Below are 23012 nucleotides of genomic sequence, written 5' to 3'. Positions count from 1 at the left end.
GAATTAAAATGGAAAGGTAATGGGCAAATTTAATTCAGATGACCAGGACTTTTCTGGTGGTCCAGTGGTTAAGAATCCACAATGCAGGGAATGTGGGTTCAATCCCTCATCTAGGAACTAAGATCCCACATGCCTTGGGACAACTAAATCCATGTGCCACAACTGAGAGATGGCATGTGGCAATTAAGACCCAATGCAACCAAATAAATAAATATTTTTAATTCAGTTTTTGTTTGAAATGACCATTATTATATCTACAGCTATGGGCAAGAACCCCTTAGAAGAAATGCAGTAGCCCTCATGGTCAGCAGAAGAGTAGAAGAGTCTGAAATACAGTACTTAAATGCAATCTGCAAAACAACAAAATGATCTCAGTTTGTTTCCAAGGCAAACCATTAAACATCACAGTAATCCAAGTCTATGCCTCAACCGCTAATGCCAAAGAAGCTGAAGTTGACCAGTTCTATAAGAACTACAAGACCTTCTAGAACTAACACCAAAAAATGATGCCTTTTCATCACAGAAGATTGGAATACAAAAGTAGGAAGTCAAAAGATACTCAGAATAACAGTCAAGTTTGGCCTTGGAGTGAAGAGAAGCAGGGCAAAGGCTAACAGAGTTTTACCAAGAGAACATGCTGTCATAGCAAACACCCTTTCCCAAGAATTCAAGAGATGACTCTCAGATGGACATCACCAGATGGTCAACATCAAAATCAGACTGACTGTTCTTTGCAGCCAAAGATGGAGAAGCTCTATACAGTCAGCAAAAACAAGAACTGGAGCTAACAATGGCTCGGATCATGAGCTGCTTATTGTAAAATTCAGTTAACTTGAAAAAAGTAGTGAAAACCACTAGGCAATTCAGGTGTGACTTCCCTGATGGCTCAGATGGTAAAGCATCTGCTTACAATGCAGGAGACCTGGGTTCAATCCCTGGGTTGGGAAGATCTCCTGGAGAAGGAAATGGCAACCCACTCCAGTATTCTTGCCTGGAAAATCCCATGGAGGGAGGGGTCTCGTAGGCTACAGTCCATGGAGTCGCAAAGAGTCGGACACGATTGAGCGACTTTACTTTCACTTTTCACTTAAATCAAATCCCTTACAACTACACAGTGGAGGTGACTAAAACACATTCAAGGGGTTAGATCTGGTAGACAGAGGGTCTAAAGAACTATGGATGAAGGTTCGTAACATTGTACAGGAGGTGGCAACCAAAATTTTTCCAAAGAAAAAGAAATGCAAGAAGGCAAAGTGGTTGTCTGAGAAGGCTTTACAAATAACTCAGGAAAGAAGAGAAGTGAAAGGGGACGGAGAAAGGGAAAGACTTACCCAACTGAATGCAAAGTTCCAGAGAACAGAAAAGGAGAGATAAGAAAGCCTTCTTAAATAATACAAAGAAATAGAGGGAAAAAAGAGAATGGAAAAGACTAGATAATCTCTTCAAGAAAATTGGAGATATCCAGGGAACATTTCATGCAAGGATGGGCATGATAAAGGACACAAACAGTAAGGACCTAACGGAAACAGAAGAAATTAAAAAGAGGTGGCAACCATGGAATGTTGACAGTTATCTGAAACATTTTAAACTCCCTCACTGAATTCCCGTCCTGTCCCTAGGAATCATATGACCAAGAAGCTACAGTCACCTACCACAAATTTCCCCAAGAGGTGGAGTGATGCCAGAAGGAAAGAGAGTAAATGACTCCTTTGTATTCTCAGAGTCACCAGAAGGAGGAAATAGTTGAGCTGGTTGTGTAGCATTAAATGTAGAAAAAGCCATACTTTTTTCCATTTTTCTGGTTTCCAAAGCTTCTGCTGTGTGGATGAATAAAATGATATCTGCAAATTTATCTGAAAATCCCAGAAGGAAGGTACTTTTCAAATACAATATTCTTAACCAATAAACTTACTATTTTTATAGCAAAAAAAAAAAAAAAAAACAGGTGGCAAGAATACACAGAAGAATACAGAATACATATATAGAAAAAAATGTCTTAATGACTCAAATAGCCATGATGGTGTGATCACTCACCTAGAGCCAGACATCCTGCAGTGTGAAGTCAAGTGGGCCTTAGGAAGTTTTACTATGACAAAGCTAGTGGAGGTGATGGAATTCCAGCTGAGCTGGAATTCAAATCCTTAAAAAGGATGCTGTTAAAGTGCTGCACTCAATTATGTAAGCAAATCTGGAAAACTCAGCAGTGGCCACAGGACTGGACTAGGTCAGTTTTCACTCCAATCCTAAATAAGGGTAATACCAAAGAATTTTCAAACTACCATACAACTGTGCTCATTTCCCATGCCAACAAGGGTATGCTCAAAATTCTTCAAGCCAGGCTTCACCAGCATGTGATCCAAGAACTTCCAGATGTACCAGTTGGGTTTTGAAGAGGCAGAGGAACTAGAAGATCAAATTGCCAACATTCATTGGATCATGGAGAAAGCAAGGGAGTTCCAGAAAAGTATCTACTTCTGCTTCATTGACTACACTGAAGCCTTTGACTGTGTGGATCACAACAAACTGTAGAAAATTCTTAAAGAGTTAGGAATACCAGACCACCTTACCTGTCTCCTGAGAAACCTGTATATGGGTCAAGAAGCAACAGTTAGAACTGGACATGGAACAGTGGACTGGTTCAAAATTGGAAAATGAGTATGATGAGTCTGAGTCTGTATATTGTCACCAGCTTATTTAACTTCTGTGCAGAGTACATCATGCAAAATGCTGGGCTGGATGAATCACAAGCTGGAATCAAGATGCTGGGAGAAGCATCAACAACCTCAGATATGCAGATGATACCACTCTACTGGCAGAAAGTGAAGAGTAACTAAAGAGCCTCTTGATGAGGGTGAGAGAGGAGAGTGAAAAAGCTAGCTTGAAAATCAACATTTAAAAAACTAGCATCATGGCATCTGGTCCCATCACTTCATGGCAAATAGAAGGGGGAAAAAATTGAAACAGTGAGTTTTTACTTTCTAAGGCTCCAAAATCACTGCAGACCATGACTACAGCCATGAAATTAAAAGACACTTACTCCTTGGAAAAAAAGCTATGACAAACCTGTACATGCACGGTAAATCACTTCAGTCATGTTGGACTCTGAGACCCTATGGACTGTAGCCTGCCAGGCTCCTCTATCCATAGGATTCTCTAGGCAAGAATAGTAGAGTAGGTCACTGTGCCCTCCTCCAGGGGATCTTCCTGACCCAGGGATCGAATCCAGGTCTCTTATATCTCTTTCATCAGCAGGCGCGTTCTTTACCACCAGTGCCACCTAGAAGCCCTAAACATCAAATTGAATAGCAGAGACATTATTTTGCCGACAAAGGTCTATATAATCAAAGCTGCTATGGTTTTTTCAGTAGTCATGTATGGCTACTGAGGGTCGGACCATAAAGAAGGCTGAGTGTCTGATGCTTTTGAATTGTAGTGCTAGAGAAGACTCTTGAGAGTTCCCTTGACTGCAAAGAGATCAAACCAGTCAATCCTAAAGGAAATCAACCCTAGATATTCACTGGAAGGACCAGTGCTGAAACTGAAGCTCCAATACTTTGGCCTCATGATGGGAAGAGCCAACTCACTGGAAAAGACTCTGTTACCAGGAAAAATTGAAGGCAAAAGGAGAAGGGGGCAGCAGAGGATGAGATGGTTAGATAGCATCACTGACTCAACAGACATGAATTTGAGCAAACTCTGGGAGATAGTGAAGGACAGGGGAGCCTGGCATGCCGCAGTCCATGGGGTCGCAAAGAGTCGGACACTACTTAGCGACTGAACAACAACAAACAGCTGATTTACAATACTGTGTTAGTTTAGGGTACACAGCATAGTGATTCAGTAGTTTTGTAGATTATATTCAATTATAGATTATTACACGATAATGGATACAATTCCCTGTGCTATATAGTATATCTTTGTTATCTATTTTAAATACTGTAGTTTGTATCTGTTAATCCCATACTCCTAATTGGTAACAACTCATTTGTTTTCTGTTTGAATCTGTTTTCTCTTTTGCTATATACATTAGTTTGTATTATTATTTTTTTAGATTCCACATATAAACATATCATATAGTATTTGTCTTTCTCTGACTTATTTCACTTAGCATCATATTATGTAAGTCCATCCAAGTTGCTGCAAATGGCCATACTTCAACCTTTTACATGGTTGAGTAATATTTCATCACACACACACATGCACACACACATATCCTCTTAATCGAACCGTCTGCTGATGTGCACTTTCATCTTATTTTTTTCTAGATATATACTCAAAGGTGGAATTGCTGGATGATAGTTCTATTTTTAGTCTTCAAGTAAGCTCAACACTGTTTTCCATAGTAGCTGCACCAATTTACATCCCCATCAACAGTGTACAAACATTCCCTTTTTAGGGTTATCTTCTTGAGTTTAACACTCACCATACACTTTTTATCATTTCATTATTGTTGCTTCAAAAAATTTGAACATATTACTCTAAAGACTTTAAAGTATTTCTTGGTTTTCTATAATGAAAAGACAAAAAATTAAGCAGAATAGCATGAAAAGCCTTTTCAAATCTGACCCCAACTCCCTTCCTTTTCTTCAAGTCTACATCCCATATCCTCTCCAATCACACAATTTCTTTCTGCTCTCAAGGCTCAAGTAAGGGCCCTTTTACCAAGTCTCTAGACTTCTTACCACCTAGGACATCTCCCTTCCTAAATAACATCACTATCTAGCCTTAAGACCCAACTCCATGGCAATTTTTACTGTTCTTCCACATTTCTTGGTTCGTATCCATACTTAACCATATCACAGAGTATTTCAGCCATTTACGCCTCCCCTTAGCTCAGTATTAATTATCTGTGACTCCCTATCATCTAGAATAGCAGTTCTCAAATGGGAGGACTGTGTCACCCCCATACCACCACCTCCCACAGGGACTATCTGACATCTTTAAACATTTTTGCTTGTCACAACTGGTGGAGGGTGGGGAGGGGGATGTTGTTACTGGTATCTATTGGCAGAGGCCAGAGAGTCAACACACACACAGGACAGCCTCCCACAACAAATAATTATGTGGACCAAAATGTCTATAATGCCAAGTTTGAGAAATGTTGATCTAAAACAATGCTTGGCTCACAGTAGGCCTTTAAAGTGTTTATCAAAATAGAATTAAACACCAATCAAAGCATTTAGAAATATAAGAAAAAGATACATAACATGGAACAGTACAAGAACAACCAAGATAGTACAAACAATGTGGGCATTCATGCCCTAGCAGATATCAAGACTTCATAAAAAGCTACACTTATTAAGAAAATGTGGCAGGAGGGATAAATTAGGAGTCTGGGATTAATATATACACACTACTATAGCACAGGGAACTACACTCATTATTTTGTAATTACCCATATGGGAAAAGAATCTGAAAATAAATATAGATAGATAACTGAATCATTTTGTTATATACCTGAAAGCAATACAACACTATAAATCAACTATCCATCTGTCCTTGCTCATGCTCAGTCGTATTCAAATCTTTTTCAATCCCATAGACTGCAGCCCACCAGGCTCCCCTGTCCATGGGATTTCCCAGGCAAGAATACTGGAGTGGGTTGCCATTCCCTTCTCTCAGAGATCTTTCTGACTGAGAGATCGAACCCACATCTCCTGTGTCTCCTGCAATGCAGGCAGATTCTTTACCCGCTGAGCTACTGGAGAAGCCCAACACTTCAATTAAAAAAAATTAATTTTAAAGAAAATGTGCCATTGCATAGGGATTAAAACAAACAGACCAAGAACAACATTATACACAATGGTGGAGTGAGTAACTCCAAAATCCTGTCCCTCCACTACGGCAACAATTATGCTGGTAAAAACTATCATCAGAATCAACTTTTTTGGAACTCTAGAATCTTGTAATCAAAACATTACAACCACCAGGGGAGCACTTAATAGAAAAAGCTGCTTTGAAATGAGAGCACTGTGGTATTTTATTTTATGCACCTACCATGCCTCACTCCTCAGCTAGGTGGTGGCCATGAAGACAGTGGCCTACAATTCTAGCACAACCTGCAGACGTCAAAAGGAGTAATACGGACCTTATTCTTAAAGAATGGTAGTTGTGTGTTCTCACCTGTTTTGTGGTTACCAGGCATACTGCATCACAGGTTTCCCTTTCTTTCACCCACCTCAGGAGGAGAAGAAAGCTCCTGAGATGAGCAACCTTTATACAAAGCATTTAGAGGAAAATATACTATCCACAGCCACCTGGGGCAAGGAATAACAAGCAGGCCAGACACTAGACAGACATAAAAAGATGAGAAGGAAAAAGCTGGATGGAGAAAGAAAGACATACATGGAAGGAATGGGGACTCTGAAAAACTCCTATATATACCAGGGAATTTGGAAGGTCACACACACCCAGGGCTGGACACATGCTCAGAAAAGACAGAAGGCCATAAGTGTTCATCTATGGCTGACCTTTAGCCTCCACACAATCAGGCAGGGAGGGCTAGGCAAGAGTTTTAAATGAAATGGCCAAGCAGTGAGAAGTGCCCCAATGCCAAGTCAATCTCCAAAGACTGAGAGAGTAGTTTTGTCTGGATTTGGGGTATTTTTTTTTTTTGTAGTTTGTCTGTATTTTTTGCTTTGATGCATTTATGGAAAGTTCAGTCAAACCACTAACAACGAATAATCTACCAGAACAAACACTTCAGTGTCCACATGTGACAAAGAATAGTCATAATAAAAATAGGTTATAAAATTCCCTAAGCAAAAACTACAATCCATAACAAATAGCAAGAACAAATCCTGTGGAGAAGAAAGAATGTTTTCCAAAGTTACCATGTTACAATATTCAAAATGTCCATTTTCAACAAAAAGTTACAAGGATGCAAAGAAATAAGAAAGTAGGGCCCATTCACAGAGGAAAAAGAAGACAGTAACAGAATTGCCCCTAAGGAAGCCCAGATGCTGGAATTAGTAGGCAAAGATGTTAAAACAACTGTCCTAAATATATTCACAGTGTTAAAGAAAACCATGAACAAAAAGAAAAAAAAAAGGAGGGACTTCCCTAGCAGCCCAATCCTTAAGACTCCACACTCCCAATGCAGGGGCACAGGTTCAAACCCTGTTCAAGGAACTAAGATCCCCACACCTCACAGCATGGCAAAAAAAGAACAAAAGAAAAATTAAAGGAAAACAAGTCTTACCAAGGAAAGAATATTCAGAAAAATAACTAAAAAAAACACAACCAAATAAAATTTTGGGACTGAAAAAGTACAATAGTGAAAAACTCACTATAGAGATTGAATAGATGATCTGAATAGAGAGAAGAAAAATTCAGTAAACTTAAACACAGCCCCATTGAGATTACCTAGTATGAGACGCTGAAACAAAATAGGATAAAGAAAAATGAAAAGAGCATGAGAGACCTTTAAGACACCATCAGGCCTACCAACACATTCATAATGAGAGTCACAGATGGAGAGGATAGAGGAAAAGGAATGGAAAGAATATTTAAAGAAATAATTGCCAAAAACTTACCAAATTTCATGAAATACAGGATTCCAAAAAGCTCAATTAACTCCAAGTAGGATAAACAGAGATCCACACTGAGACTAAACATAATTAAACTGCCAAAAGCCAAAGAAAAGCTTGAAATCAACAAGAGAATGATAAGTACACAGGATTTTCATTAACATAAATAGTTAAATACCACGGAAATGAGAGAACAGTGAGATAACATATTTCACATGCTGTGGAAAAAACTGTCAACCAAGAATTCTATATCTAGTAAAGGTACCTTTGAAAAATGCAAAAGAAATGTGCCCAAAAAATCAAAAGCTGAGTGAATTCACTGCTAGCATACCTGCCCTCAAGAAATGCTAAACAGAGTCCATTAGGCTGAAATAAAAGAACACCACAGTGTAACTCAGAGCTATACTACAAAATAAACAACAATGGTAAAAGTTACTACATGGTTAAATGCCAAAGACAACATTCAGCAGATGGAAGGGAGCCAGGGCAATTAGTCAATCTCCCTACTTGAATTGACAATCCAAAACATTCCAAAGGACTTCCTTGGTGCTACAGGGGATAAGAATTTGGCTGTCAGTGCAGGGAACACAAGTTTGATCCCTAGCCCAGGAAAATTCCACATGCCATGGAACAACTAGGCCAGTGTGCCACAACTACTGAGCCCATGTGCCTAGACCTGTGCTCTGCAACAAGAGAAGAGACTGCAACGATAAGCCCACACACCACAACTAGACAGTAGCTCCCACTAGCCACAATCAGAGAAATCATGTGTGGCAACAAAGACCCAGTGCAACCAAAATTATATAAATGAAGTTTTAAAAATAAAAGAAGAAAGCAGAGAGATAAAACTTCATGACTTTAGATTTGGCAATGATTTCTTGGACAGTACCAAAAACACACAACAAAAGCAAAAATAGATAACTTGGACTTTATTAAAATTCAAAACTTTTGTAAATCAAAGAACACTACCAAGAGAGTGAAAAGGCAAACCATAAAATGGGGGAAAGCATTCATAAATTATCTATCTAATAAGGAGCTATTGGAAGAGACTCATTGGAAAAGACCCTTATATGCTGGGAAAGATTGAGGACAGGAGAAGAGGGCGACACACGATAAGATGGTTGAATGGCATCATTAACTCAATGGACATGAGTTTGAGCAAACTCCAGGAGATAGTGAAGTACAGGGAAGCCTAGCATGCTGCAGTCCATTGGGTTGCAAAGAGTTGGACATGACTGAGTGACTAAACAACAAGGGATTACTATCAAGAATTATCATTAGGAAAAAAAAAAAAAGAATTATCATTAGAGAAGACCCCCATGCTAGGAAAGATTGAAGGCAGGGAGAGAAGGGGATGACAGAGAACACAATGGTTGGATGGTATCACCGATTCAATGGACGTGAGTTTGAGCAAGCTCTGGAAGATGGTGAAGGACAGGGAATCCTGGTGTGCTGCAGTCCACAGGGTCACAAAGAGTTGGACACGACTGAACGACTGAACAACTAAAGAAAAACCATAAAATGTGCAGAAGACTTCAATAGACATTTGTCCAAAGGAGACAAACAAAGGGCCAATAAGCACATGTTAAAAGATGATCTGTATTAGGGAAATGCAAAGCAAAACCACAATGAGAAAACACTTCACATCCACTAGGATGACTGCTATCAAAAAAAATTTTTAATAAAAGTCATTTTTGGAAAGAATCTAGAGAAATTAGAACCCTTATACATTGCAGGTAGGAATGTAAAACAGTGTAGCCACAGAGAAAAACAGTTTACTAGTTCCCCAAGAGATTAAACATAAAAATCCACTTCAAGGTATATGCCTGAAAGAACTAAAAACAGGGATTCAAACACACATTTGTACACCAAAGTTTACATTTAGCACTATGCACAATGGCCAAAAGATAAGAAACATCCCAAATGCCTATCAACATATAAACAGATAAACTAAATGTGGTACATACATATAATGAATGGAATATTATTCAGCCTTAAAAAGAAATGAAATTCTGATACATGCTGCAAAATGGATAAATCCTAAGGACATTATGCTAAGTGAAATAAACCAAACAAAAAGGACAAATATTGTACAATTCCACTTATTCAGAGGTATCAAGAAGAGTCAAATTCACACAGAAAGTAGAACAGTAGTACCAAGGTTTAAGGGAGAGGGGACTGGGGAATTGTTTAATACATAAGGACTTTTAGTTTGGGATGATGAAAAGATCTGGAGAAAAACAGTGGTGATGTTTGTACAACAGTGTGATTTATGTAAGGCCACTAAATTGTACACTTAAAAATGGTTAAAATAGTACAGTTTGTCAATTTTATCACAGTTAAATAAATAAAGCCAAAATCTTGAGGTTTTTCTGCAGGTCCTACAAGATCTTAGCCCCTGTTATTTGCTATGGCCTTCCCTCCTACTAAGATAGAGTCTTGTAAAAAATTTTAATGTTCCACCTTAGGGCATTTGCCCTGATCAATATCACTGAATACTTAAAATGGAAATGGCATCTTGTTTAATGTTGACTGATTCAATTTCTTCTACTTTTAACATCCATTTTTCAGAAGGTAATCATCAAGATTCAGAAAGACTGAATAAGTTTCCAAAGTAAGCATGGAATTAAGATTTTAACAAAGTATTTCTTACCATTAAGAAATACTGACTTTTATGCTATGACAGAGCTATAATGCACAGATATTTGCAAATGTGTAGAAGAATCCACAAAACTGTTAATAAACAGTACATAGTAAATTTCATTCACTATTAGTAGAAATTATTTCTCATATTCATCACCTGTCCCTAATCACATTTTACAGTTTATAATCTAATACTGAAAATGTCTTGGTTGAATCTATTTTTTTATATTGAGTAGTCTGTTGTTCAGTCACTAAATCGTGTCCGACTCTTTGCAACCCCATGAACTGTGGCACACCAGGCCTCCCTGTCCTGCATCATCTCCCAGAGTTTGTTCAAATTCATGTCCATTGAGTCAGTGATGCCACCTTGTCCTCTGTCACCCCCTTCTCCTCCTGCCCTCAAACTTCCCCAGTATCAGGGTCTCTTCCAATGAGTTGGTTCTCCACATCAAATAGCCAAAGTACTGGAGCTTCAGCTTCCACATCAGTCCTTCCAATGAATATTCAGGGTTGGTTTCCTTTAGGATTAATGGTTTGATCTCCTTGCAGTCAAAGGGATTCTCAAGAGTCTTCTCCAACAACACAGTTCAAAAGCATCAATTCTTTGGCACTCAGCCTTCTTTATGGTCCAACTGTAATATCCATACGTGACTACTGGAAAAACCATAGCTTTGACTATATGGACCTTTGTCAGCAAAGTGATGTCTCTGCTTTTTAATATGCTGTCTAGGCTTGTCATAGTTTTTCTTCCAAGGAGCAAGCGTCTTTTAATTTCATGGCTACAGTCACCATTTACAGTGATTCTGTAGCCCAAGAAAATAAAGTCTGTCACTGTTTCCATTGTTTCACCATCTATTTGCTATGAAGTGATGGAAGTGGATGCCATAATCTTCATTTTTTGAATGTTGAGTTTCAAGCCAGCTTTTTCACTCTCATCTTTTACCTTCATCAAGAAGTCCTATAGTTCTTCACTTTCTGCCATAAGGGTGGTATCACCTGCAAATCTGAGGTTGTTGATATTTCTCCTGGCAATCTTGATTCCAGCTTGTGCTTCATCCAGCCTGGCATTGTGCATGATGTACTCTGCATATAAGTCAAATAAGCAGGGTGACAATATACAGTCTTGACATACTCCTTGCCCAATTTTGAACCAGTCAGTTGTTCCATGTTCAGTTCTTAACTGTTGCTTCTTGACCTGCTTGGTCTTTTTAAACAAGACCAAAACCTTTTTAAACAGATTCCAAATAAACTTGCTTAAATAAAAAAAATAAACTTAAACCACAGTGAGATATCACTTTAATATATATCACCCATTATAGCGGCCATAATTTTTTAAATAAAACAGAAAATAACATGTGCTGCCAAGGATGTGGCAAAATTAAAATTTTCATACATTTTGGTGGAAATGTTAAGATGTGCCACTGTAGAAAATAGTTTGACTTTCCTCAGTAAGTTAAACAGAGAGTAACCATATGGCTCAGCAAATTCTACTCCTCCCAAGAGATATGAACACACAGTTCAAATAAAAACATATACAGAAATATTCACAGTAGCACTATTTACAATATCCAAAAGGTAAAAACAATCTAAATGCCCATCAACTGATGAACAGGTAAACAAATGTAGGATATCCTAATAAAATATTATTCAGGCATAAAAAAGGAATTAAGTGCTGATACATGATTCAATATGGATAAATCTTCATATTGTATGGTCTCTTCTATATGAAAACTTCAGAATACCCAAATCCATTGAGCTAGAAAGAAAGTACATTAGTGTTTGCAAGGGGAATGGAGAAGTAGTATTGGCAGACACATGGTTTCTTTGGGGGGTGGGTAAAAGAAATGTTTGGGAATTAGATAATGATGGTTGCACAACACTGTATTTAATGTCACTAAATTATACACCCTTGAGTGGTTAAAATGCTAAAATATTCAAGAAAAAATAGAGGACTGAACAAATTACAGCCTATTGTTTTAAATACAAAGATATAAATGCTCTAATGCAGATAAAAGTTACAAATCTGAGTAATAAAGCAGCAACATTTGAACAAGACCTACATTTTACCTTAATATGTATAAATGGTGATCTCTAAGAAACATTCAAAAATTTTTAATTGCAATAACCACGTTCATGTGGGCCAAATCAGTAATTCCCAGAAGGAACTTCAAGAAATGCTTCATTCTGTTTGGCACAGTGATTAAATACATTTCATCAATATGCCATATCCAATCCCCACTCAAAGGCAGAGTCTTCAAATGGAGATAGAAGGCAAAAAATGTGGTAAGAGCAAGAAAGCAAAGCAAAAAGTTTTATTCTGTTGTGAGAGGTTACAAGAAAAGGGTCTTTAGGAGAGAACTGGCATTCTCTCTCTCTGCAAAAGGAAAAGTTACAATTTTTAAAAGTTTAGATTTTACAGGCAGAAAATGAGAAAATCAGACCTGAATCCAGAATTCATTCTTCAAGTCATGTAGCCCTAGCTCCCATCAAGAATAATCAGGTCAATGTTTAGAATTCAGATGTCAGAGACAAATCATGGAAAACAGTATTAAGTGGATGGCAATACTTAACTAATAAAAGTAATTTAAATCTTTTAATATTACATTTGGAATGGGGAAGGGGGGGGGGAGTATACCTAAAAGTCATTATTATCTGCCTTGAAATCCCATCTTTGCCCAAGTTCATTCTACCGCAATTCAAGTACTAAACTACTATATTATCATACCTAGAATGTCTCAGTTGATACTTAGCTTGTGCTATTATTTTGGGGGGTAAGAGGTGGGAATTAGAGGTATATGACTATATTCTCCTAAATTTACAATCATTCCTCAGTAACTATGGGGATTGGTTCCAGGACTTCCCCATACCAAAATCTGAGGATGCTCAAGACCCTTATATAAAATGGCAAAGTATTTGCATATAACCTATGATCTTCTTCTCCTATACTTTAAATCTTATCTAGATTACTTATAATACCTAATATAATATAAATGGTATCTAAGTAATTGCCTATGTGTTTCAAATTCAAGCTTTGCTCTTTGGTACTCTGGAATTTTTTCCCCAAATACTTTCAATCGAGTTTGTTTAAATCTGCTGATGCAGAATCCACAGATTTGGCATAGTTGAGCACGGATTCAAATATCTGTCACCCCGACGCTCAAAACATTCAGAGGCTTCCCATATTTATATATAAGGATAAGGTACAAACCCCTAAGCAAGAATTTGAAGCTTTCTGCAAAATAATTCACACATGACTTTCCAATCTTATCTAACCACAACTCTTACCTCAAAGGTTCTCTTTCCCTTCTTCACCCACTGAACATTCTTTTACTTCTCTTTAACAGCAATACATTCTCCTTATAATTTCTTCTTTAAAACTCAAGAGTATTCCCTACTGGAGTGTAAACTCAAAGGAGGAAACTGGTCTGAGTTCATCTCTTTTTTTTCCATATTAGAAAAAACAAATTGCCTTGAACAGAGGAATACTAAATGTTTATACAAATGATGATAATGCTTGCTGAGGGATTCCTTAAAAGAAAAGAACAGTGATTTGTTGAGTATTTTTTAAAAGCTCTCAAATCATTTAGTACCATCAAATATTTTTCTTCTATCTCTAAACTGAAATATTCAATAAGCTCTCTTGGATGCTCTACATTCAGCCTTCAGAGAAGTGCATTATTTAATATATTTAACAGGTCCAGTCACTTTAATATGAAACATTTATTCTTAATTCTTTATTTTTAGTAGATACTCAGAAAGCACAGTGAAAATTCATAAATAGGGTGTTTTGATTTGAATGCTGGGGGTACCTGAGGAAAGTTAGAAATGGGAAAGGCAAGAAAAATAAAGAGGTGGGCAAATTCTCTCTAACTCTATAGAAATTAACCAAACTAACTTTAAAATCTGTAAATTGGGCTGATAATATTAGTATTAAAAGTAAAAATATTTTAAAATATAGTAAAAGCAAAGATGTGCCCCCTGATAAAATGTGCCAAGAAAAGCATATCACTTCATACTATTTCTAACAAAATACACAGCCACAAGGAAACATCAGACAAACCCAAATTAACTGGCCAGTGGTCTTCAAAAAATGGGAAAGAAAGGGATAAAAAGGTAAAGTGAACTACTCCAGATTAAAAAAGATTAAAGAAACATGAAAACAAAACGCAATGCCTGTTCCAGAACTGGATCCTGGACCAGAGAAAAGAAATCGTTGTCTTTCACTATGGCAGACATTAAGAATAAACTGGCAAAATGTGAATTCACTATGAAGGACATTAAGAATCAACTGGCAAAATGTGAATAAGGTCTGTAGATCAGAAATAGTATTGTGTCAAGGTTAATTTCTAATTTTGCTAACTATAATGAGGTTATATAGGAGAATACTCCTATTTGGGGGAAACTTTAATTTTGAAATAGAGTAAAGGCGATGATTATTCTTTATCTGCTTGAAGGTAGGATCAAATTCATCACCCAAGATTATAGTTATAAAAAACATTTCAAAAATCATTCAATAAAACAGTACATGAGATGAATAATATATTGACTAGAAAGTTATTTTAAGTATCTTTGATCCGTGGATAGACATTTTTAAAATATCATTTATAAAAACACCAAAACATCTTTTTTGAGGGGGGCAGTTACAAGCCAAAATGCAAATTAGTACAGATTTTTTTTAAGTATAATGTAAGCTCCATGGGGAGCCTTAACTTGTCTTGTTCACATAAGCAGCACTTAGAACAGTTCTTGGCACATGGTAATAGTAATTAGTAACAACTAATATTTGAGTAATTATTATGTCACACTAACCTAAGTGTTTTGGGTCCATTAACTCACTTAAACTTCACACAGTCCAAGAAATATTTGGGGAATGAATCAATACTTTTTGCAGGATGACAAGTAGTCAGTTCTGCAATGATTATGAGTTCCTAAAAATCACCAGGTAATGCAAAATTATACAATGAACACCATAGGACTCAGGGGGAAAATGGGGTTAGAAGCACAATACTCCAAAAACGTCATCGGTGACACATTTTTTAAAAAAGAAAAACCTAATAGAAATGATAGCACATTTTTACACAGTTTACACACATTAAGTGATTAAGAAATACACAAGTACAACAATAAATATGGCACTTTACCTTGAAAAAGACCTGAAGTTTGCTTGTGGAAGTGGGCATCAGAAGGGTTGCAGCTCATGAATTATTGTGAAGTGATGGAAGGAGGGTTATCTGAAATCGGATGGAAAATTGTAACAATAGATGTGGATGGGTGTGGCTCATAACACAAGGGATGAACTGAGGTAGCTGATAGAGGTCTGAGGCATGTGCCTGTATATGCATGTATTTTAATGCAGCTCAGTTCAGCTGGTTCCAGCTTCCTGCATTCACCTAGGGTAAACTTTCTATAAAGGGCCAGAGAGTAAATATTTTAGGCTTTGTGGGTCATTGGGTCTCTGTTGCAACTATCCAATTCTGAGACTCTGCTATAAAAACAGCCACAGGGCAATGTAAACAAATGAGTTTGGTGTGTTCCAACAAAACTTTATTTACAAAAACAGGTCCCTGTGGTGGCCATAGTTTGCTGAACCTTGACCTTGTAAACAAAATCCTGAATAAGCAAATACAAATTTTGTCTTATGCTCAAATTGATACCCAATATATCAATCTTGTTGGAACAAATGCACTTTTTTTTCCAAAACAAGCATTATAGAAGAGCTAAATTTGGAATGCTATCAAGTAAACCAAAAAATAACTGATATATTCAAATAAGCAAAATAAATTGAATATTACAAAAAAAAAACTATTTTTGATTTTGGATTTTAGAAATCAAATGTCACCCAAAAGTCAACTGACAAATGACCAAAATAAAGACAACTAGTGATACATTTGAACACTTGTCATTCAAAATCTGTGCATTAAATTCTACACGATCTTAAAGAAAAATGGGTTATGCTTTTAACAGCTCTGCTGAACTAAAATTATCAGGTTCAGTCACAAGCTTTTACAAGATCATCGAGCCATAAAAGTTACCATACAAACTTCACTATAAGATAAGTAAGTTCTAAAGATCTGATATACAGCATATAGCATGGTGACTATAGATAACAACACTGTATTATATCCTTGAAAGTTGCCAGAGAATAGATCTTAAATGTTCTCTCCACAACAATAATTTTAAAAAAGGTAATTATTGTGGCAGTCACTTCAAAGTATATATGCATAACATATCATTACACTGTATACCTTAAATTTACACAATGCTATATGTCAATTATATCTCAATAAAGCTGGAAAAAAATACTAGTTGCCAATGGTTATACAATTATTTGCCCAGGAATTGAGTTAAAGATTCTAAGTTGACCTCCTTTCAGTTAGAAAACTCTAATATACATAACATTTCTTTGCTTGAGCTGCTATACCTCACATCTGAAATCCTTCTCCAGTCTTCTTTGTCAAAAGTGTATGTATCCTCCAAGGGCACATTGAAATACTATCTCTAAGCCTTTCCTGGACCCCATTAGAAATGTCTTCCTACTCTAAACTCCCACAGGAACTTAGTTTTTACCCAACACAGCATTTAGCCCTTTATATCCTGCTTCAAATTTATTTGTGAACATATCTTATTTCCTCTGCTATGTAGAAAATAAGACTAATCTTTAGCCATACTAATCCCCCTGTTGGACTGCCCTTTTTCATAGTCAACTGCTAACTTATCTTCAAGACCCAATACAGATACCATCTCCTCTGCAAAATTTTGCTAGACATCCCCCAAATTAGGCTTTTCTTCATTCTGATCCCTAGCACAACCAACAGACCTCCATTTTAGCACTGCTCTATAAATGTTTATTTACTATTTCCCTCCTTAGATTAAAAATGCTTTAAGGAGGCAGGAATTTTGCCTTTTACCCTTTGTATATGCTAGAACAGTGCCTAGAACCTAGTTGATACTCACGTACTTGATCAATGAATAAAGCATCCCCCAAAAAAATGGAGCATGGGGTATATACACATGAATACCACTGCCATACAATGATTTCTTAAACAAATATTGTATTTAACACTTGACAAGAAAACTGAACTATCGATATCAAGAATGGCTACTTGAAGCCAAAACTCAGAAACATAATCTGAAAACAGTGGCTAGAGAGCAAAATTAACAAGTTTACAGAGCAAAAAGCACAATTTACTAGAATATAGGTCTTTTCAGAAGTATCATCTCCAATCAAAAAAGAGCAGAAAAATACTAGATATAGTAATCTTTCAAAATAAAAACATAATCTGAGCCACAATAATTAGCAAAGTTTTTCCTTCCCAATAAATGTTTGTGTACATCATAATATGACATTATATTAGCAACAAACCACCTGCATCCTAACTGTGTAAGTTTTAAGGCAAACAAATTCAAGAAAGATATTTTCCCTCATCACTTCTCCCAAAAAAGGCAAAGTCAAAAAATGACAGACACTAACATAAATAGGACTTTTTAATAACTTTATGGACCATCTAGTACAAATTCATTCTGCAAATGACAAAGCAGAGGCCTAGAAAGGATACATGATTTGTTCACAATCAGTTGAGCAATAGAGCTGCAACTAGAAAACCCAGGTTTGGCTCAGAGTTAAGCATTCATTCCTCTACAACCAGCAGTTCTAGTCTCAGGAACTCTTTACACTCCTGAAACACTTAAAAATTAACAAAGATCCCCAAAGAGCTTTTAGTCTATTGTCTTGTAAGAACCACTGTTATGACCATGTGCAGAGAGATCCTACTTAGACACTCCTTTTACTGCCCTGTTATATTCAGCATTCCTAAAGGAAGATCTATATTTCATTTCCCATGGCTTAACCCATCTGAACAGCTTCTGCCAATGTCCAAGAGAACATTCAAGGTCTGGAGAAAACAGACTTCATGCAAATCCAAGAACTGCCTGTATTCTGTCATCCAATCTGTAAGCTTATTCAGATTTCAAAAGTGAAATAGGCACATAAATAAACACAATTTCTTACCAAAAAAAAAATTATTTCACATATCTAAATCTATCTAAAAATACCTTTAAGTACTACACTTATCTCTAGAAATACAATATAAAACTGAAAGCTCATGATCAACTATGCCAAGAGGTGCCAATAATGGGAAGTGGCCTGATCACTATTAAAATAAAAAATGTCTTTCTTTTCACCCCCAGCAATAACATAACCAAAGAGCTGACATTTACAATACTTTTCGATAGCACAGGGAACACTACTCAATGCTCCATGGTGACCTAGATAGGAAAGAAATCTTAAAAAGAGTGGATATATGTATAACTGATTCACTTAGAAACTAACACAACATTGTAAAGCAACTGTACTTCATAAAAAATTAATTAAAAAATTGTTTAAACCCTTTATAAAATTTGCATGTACTCCCCTGCCACAGGCCTGGCTTAATGCTTTCCACACAGTGGGAATGCACGTATTTCACAGATAACATTTTTCAAAACTTAGGCTAGTATGCAACTCACTGTAGACTACCACAATAACAGACACTTTCTAAGTCATTTTCTCAACATCTCTCAATTTAGACAACTTCTACTTTTTAAAATTTAAGACTAGTTATACTGCTTTCAGCTTTTCAAGTAAGAAATTGCCATACGGTTCACAATGACAAGTCCATCAAATCTCCAAGATCTTTACATGAAAATAAATGAAAGTTTATCTGTCAATCAGAGGCTGATCTTTCAGGCCAAAAAATTGAAGAAACAATCTTATTGAAAGCAAAAACAAATAACAAAAAATTCTTTAAAAACAGTAACAAAAACTTTAAAGACCGAGCCACTGATTTTTCAGTGTATATTTGCCCTTCGGTATCCATGTGGGTAACTTGGATCCAAGATCCACCGCAGATACCAAAATCTGAAGATGCTCAAGTCCCATAGTCAGCCCTCCATATCCTCAGTTCTGCATCCTGGGATTCAACCAACCACAGACTGAAATCCCCAGTACTGAATGGAGGAACACAGGGCCAACATAAGATTTAGCCAAATCACCAATTCATGTTCCTCCCTCTTGCCTTTTGGCTATTTTTTCACCACAGACTCCCAGAAATGTTCCTTTTTATAAAATATAAGTAAAAATCAGAAACTAATCTTTGCTCCTATTTTTAAGTTCCAGACAGAGGATCTATTAAAGAAAAAATCTGGAACAATTCCCTAATATAACATTAATGACAATGTATAGAATTGTTCATATTATTTCTGCCTCACATTAGAAGAAAATCAAGAATGATTTAAGATATAAAATAGACAACTAATAAGAAGCTGCTGTAAGGAACAGGGAACTCTACTCAATACTCTGTAATGGCTGATATGGGAAAAGAATCTTAAAAAAAGAGTGGATATATGTATATGGATAAATGATTCACTTTCCTGTACACCTGAAACTAACACAACATTGTAAATCAACTATACTCTAATAAAAGTTTTTTTTTAAAAAGAGTGGTATTATGGATTTAACTCACTCAAGCTTTACCTGTCAGATTATCCTTCACCTATGATTATGACAAGATGAATAACACTTCAGACTGAGACAGTTACGAACACCCACTTTGAGTTCTTTCATAGTAAATAATCAGACAGCATCACACTTCTTAAAATTAATTCTTTCTATCTATTATATGTATTCTTTGCAAGGGGGTTTTCACATAGCTTAAGATTCTCCTGAAATTAAACGTTTCAGTTATCTTACTATCTCATATGAACATAAAAGGCAAAATATTATAAACACCTACAAACTCAAATACCTACAACAAATGACAATAGCAGCTAACATGAACTTTCATTGTAATACTTGAACTAAATTAAAATGGTCATAATCACATTCTTTCTGGTAGCTCAAGGAGGCATTAATGTCTTGTGGTTAAGAACATAAGCTCTGGAGTCAAGACTGGGTTTAATTTCAGCTCCATCAATTAGAATTTATATAACTAATCAGTTTCTTTGCTCTCTCCATGCCTCACTTTCCTCATCCATAAAATGGGGAACACCAAGTACTTATTCCATAGAGCTGCTTTGAAATTAATTAAAATTAAAATTAATTCATTAAAATTACACGGGTAAGGGTTAACAATAAGCACTCAATTTTAGTTATGATTACTATTCTTACACCAATATGTACAAAAATTCAAGGCCCATAAGAAAAACTGACCCTTGCATAAAATAATTCTATTCACAATGTTTATACATAATTAATTTGTCCACCCTAAAAGAAAGGGAGAAAATCCAAGGTCAATCTACAGTTTTAAATGCAGACTGTGAGATTTAGTAAAAATCTAAAGGTCATATTTAACACCCTTCATGTATAACAACATGGGCACCTGATAATAACTAGCCAACAAGTTGTACTGGGTACCTCTAATGTGCCCAATATCAATTAAATAAAGGCTCACTGCACTCGGAACAATGAACACAAAGTCAGAAAACAAAGCCACAATCTTTACACAACTAGGGATCTATAATCTGAGAACTAAAGTCCATTTTTTCCCCTCAAAGGAAGGAAAACATCTTCCATCTACTGCTTGTTAATGCAGAAAACAGACATAGTAAGTATCATAGGTTCATTCCCAAATTCTATACACTAGCTAAAATGCTCTAAAACATACATGCATGTGTGTATGCTAAGTGGCTTCAGTCGTGTCCGACTCTTGCGACCCTTTGGACTGTAGCCCACCAGGCTCCTCTGTCCATGGGATTCTCCAGGCAAGAATACTGGAGTGGGTTGCCATGCCCTCCTCCAGGGGATCTTCCTCATCCAAGGATTGAACCGGCGTCTCTTATGTCTCCTGCATTAGCAGACAGGTTCTTTACAACTAGCGCCACCTGGGAAGCCCAAAAACATACATACAAAGATAAAGTGAAGTCGCTCAGTCGTGTCCGACTCTTTGCGACCCCATGCACTGTAGCCTACCAGGCTCCTCAGTCCATGTGATTTTCCAGGCAAGAGTACTGGAGTGGGTTGCCATTTCCTTCTCCAGATGATCTTCCCGACCCAGGGATCGAACCCAGGTCTCCTGCATTGTAGGCAGACGCTTTGCCGTCTGAGACACCAAGGAAATAAAAACATACAAACCTGTACACTATTAAGATGGTGGATACACACACACATATATATACACATACGTAAATATATACGATCCTAATAGTTACTCAAAATCACATTTTGCCAACTACATAAGAACTTCTGATCTATCCTCCCTATAATTTTACTTTGCCATTAGGCGCCAAGAATACAACAGTAAAAAAATTACTGCATTCACAAGGGATGAAAAGTCAAATATCAACCTGCCTGAAAAGCAAGCCATCCACCTATGTAAAAGTGATATACATTTCATATTAACAACCCATATTTTTAGACACTATCAAAAGCCAAATTAGAAGCACAAGAGAAAAGCAGCCTCAACCTAATATAAACGTGGTTGATTAGTAAGAGGTGGCCTGCCAGGCACTGCTTCCTTGGAATACATCTTACTTCCCATCAAACCAAGTTAACGTGTTCCCCATCCCTCTTGGAATAAATAAATAAACAAAAATAAGGCCTAATTATTTTTGCTCAAAATTTGCCCATAAAATGGAGAAACATCTGATGACTGCCTTACCACCCATTAAAGCTGGACCACACAAAAAGTAGTACACCGGGGTCCTCTGGAAGCAAAACCCTGCGTTAGTATCCCTTTGCCTCCGAGATAAATCCAGGGCTACGCTTCAGGATTTGGAGTAGAGAAGGAACACTGGCAAGACCCACCCATTCACCCCACAAAATGGGCTTGTCCCCAGGGTTTGCAGAAAAAAATAAAATTCCGCAAGGCCGGGGTATTCCCGTCTCCAGCAGTACAAACGACACTGAGTCTTCCCAGGATCTCACATCCTCCCCACCGCCCCTCCCCCTCCTCCCACCTCTCGCCCCGCTTCTGCCTACCCCCTACCCTCTCTTCTTCCCCACGCGGTTTCTAGGCCCAAAGATTAGAAAGAATTATCAGGATACCAAAAACCGCCTCCCACTTGGGGGTTTCAGTTCCACAGGCAGCGAAGAATAAACAGAGGAATTCAACTAAGCTCCGCGGGTTTGGAGAGGCTTAAGAAAGCGTCCGACAAACCAGGCCGCGCGCCCCCCTCAACCCCTACCCCCCCCCCACCCTCACCCCGGACTGGAGCCTACTTCCGAACCCTCCTCACCTAAAGAGAAAACGATGCCTCTTTCCGCTCAGCAAAACGCAGGCCTAACCCACCAAGCCAAAGCTTTCCCAAACACCGGGTTCAGAAAACGAGTAGGCCGAGACAGCTGGGACCCGTGAGACGGGGTTGTGTTTTACCTCATGGGCTCAGCAGTCATGTTTTCGCTTCTACGCCCTGTAGGATTCAGCGACCGTAGGGCGCCACTCTGCGCTCCCCGGCGTGCAGTGAGGATAGAAATGCACTGGACCCTTAGTCGTCACTAGATCTGGCGCTGGATCCTCCCCACAGCTCAAAGGCCGGCACCGCTGCCACCGCCGCAGGAGCCGCGGAAACAAAGCGACGCCGCCGCCGCCGCCATTTTGTTGGGCCGAGGCTCAGGCAGCAGAATTGGCGCGTCCTCCCTCTTCCTCTTTCAGTCGTCCATTGGTTGCCTTATCTGCAGTGAAGATTCTTATTGGTTACAGAAATTCACCTTCTTTGGGGGCCTGTTGCTAAGGGGGTCTACGTCATTTGATCCCCTCCGCCTTTTCATAGGGGGTCCAATTCAGTCCCATTGACTTGAAAGTGCTAGTGACGTATTTTGACTTTATTGTGAAAATGCTTTTTAATCCATCCTCTCTTTTCCCTGAC

The 23012-nt window shown here is 37.6% G+C and overlaps 1 protein-coding gene across 12 annotated transcripts in view; it reads right to left on the bottom strand.

Annotated features, from left to right (window-relative positions):
- Positions 1–22758, bottom strand: part of ATRX (ATRX chromatin remodeler) — a 277372-nt gene extending 254614 nt beyond the window's left edge. For 9 of the 12 annotated variants that reach the window (XM_061136821.1, XM_061136832.1, XM_061136829.1 and 6 more), the window contains exons 1-2: positions 22520–22758; positions 15314–15403 (exon numbers count right to left, since the gene is read on the bottom strand). Coding sequence is in view for 1 of the 12 variants with exons in the window: in XM_061136828.1 (XP_060992811.1) it covers positions 22520–22539 (20 nt within the window). In the remaining 11 variants the exon portion in view is untranslated. The remainder of the gene's footprint in view (positions 1–15313; positions 15404–22519) is intronic. The other 3 variants (XM_061136823.1, XM_061136827.1, XM_061136828.1) reach the window with 1 other exon arrangement.
- Positions 22759–23012: the final 254 nt, after the last annotated feature.

This window comes from Dama dama, chromosome X (genome assembly GCF_033118175.1).
Source record: "Dama dama isolate Ldn47 chromosome X, ASM3311817v1, whole genome shotgun sequence".
Classification (NCBI taxonomy): domain Eukaryota; kingdom Metazoa; phylum Chordata; class Mammalia; order Artiodactyla; family Cervidae; genus Dama; species Dama dama.
The sequence above is the reverse complement of the archived record's forward strand: the minus strand, read 5'-3'. Positions and strand labels throughout refer to the sequence as shown.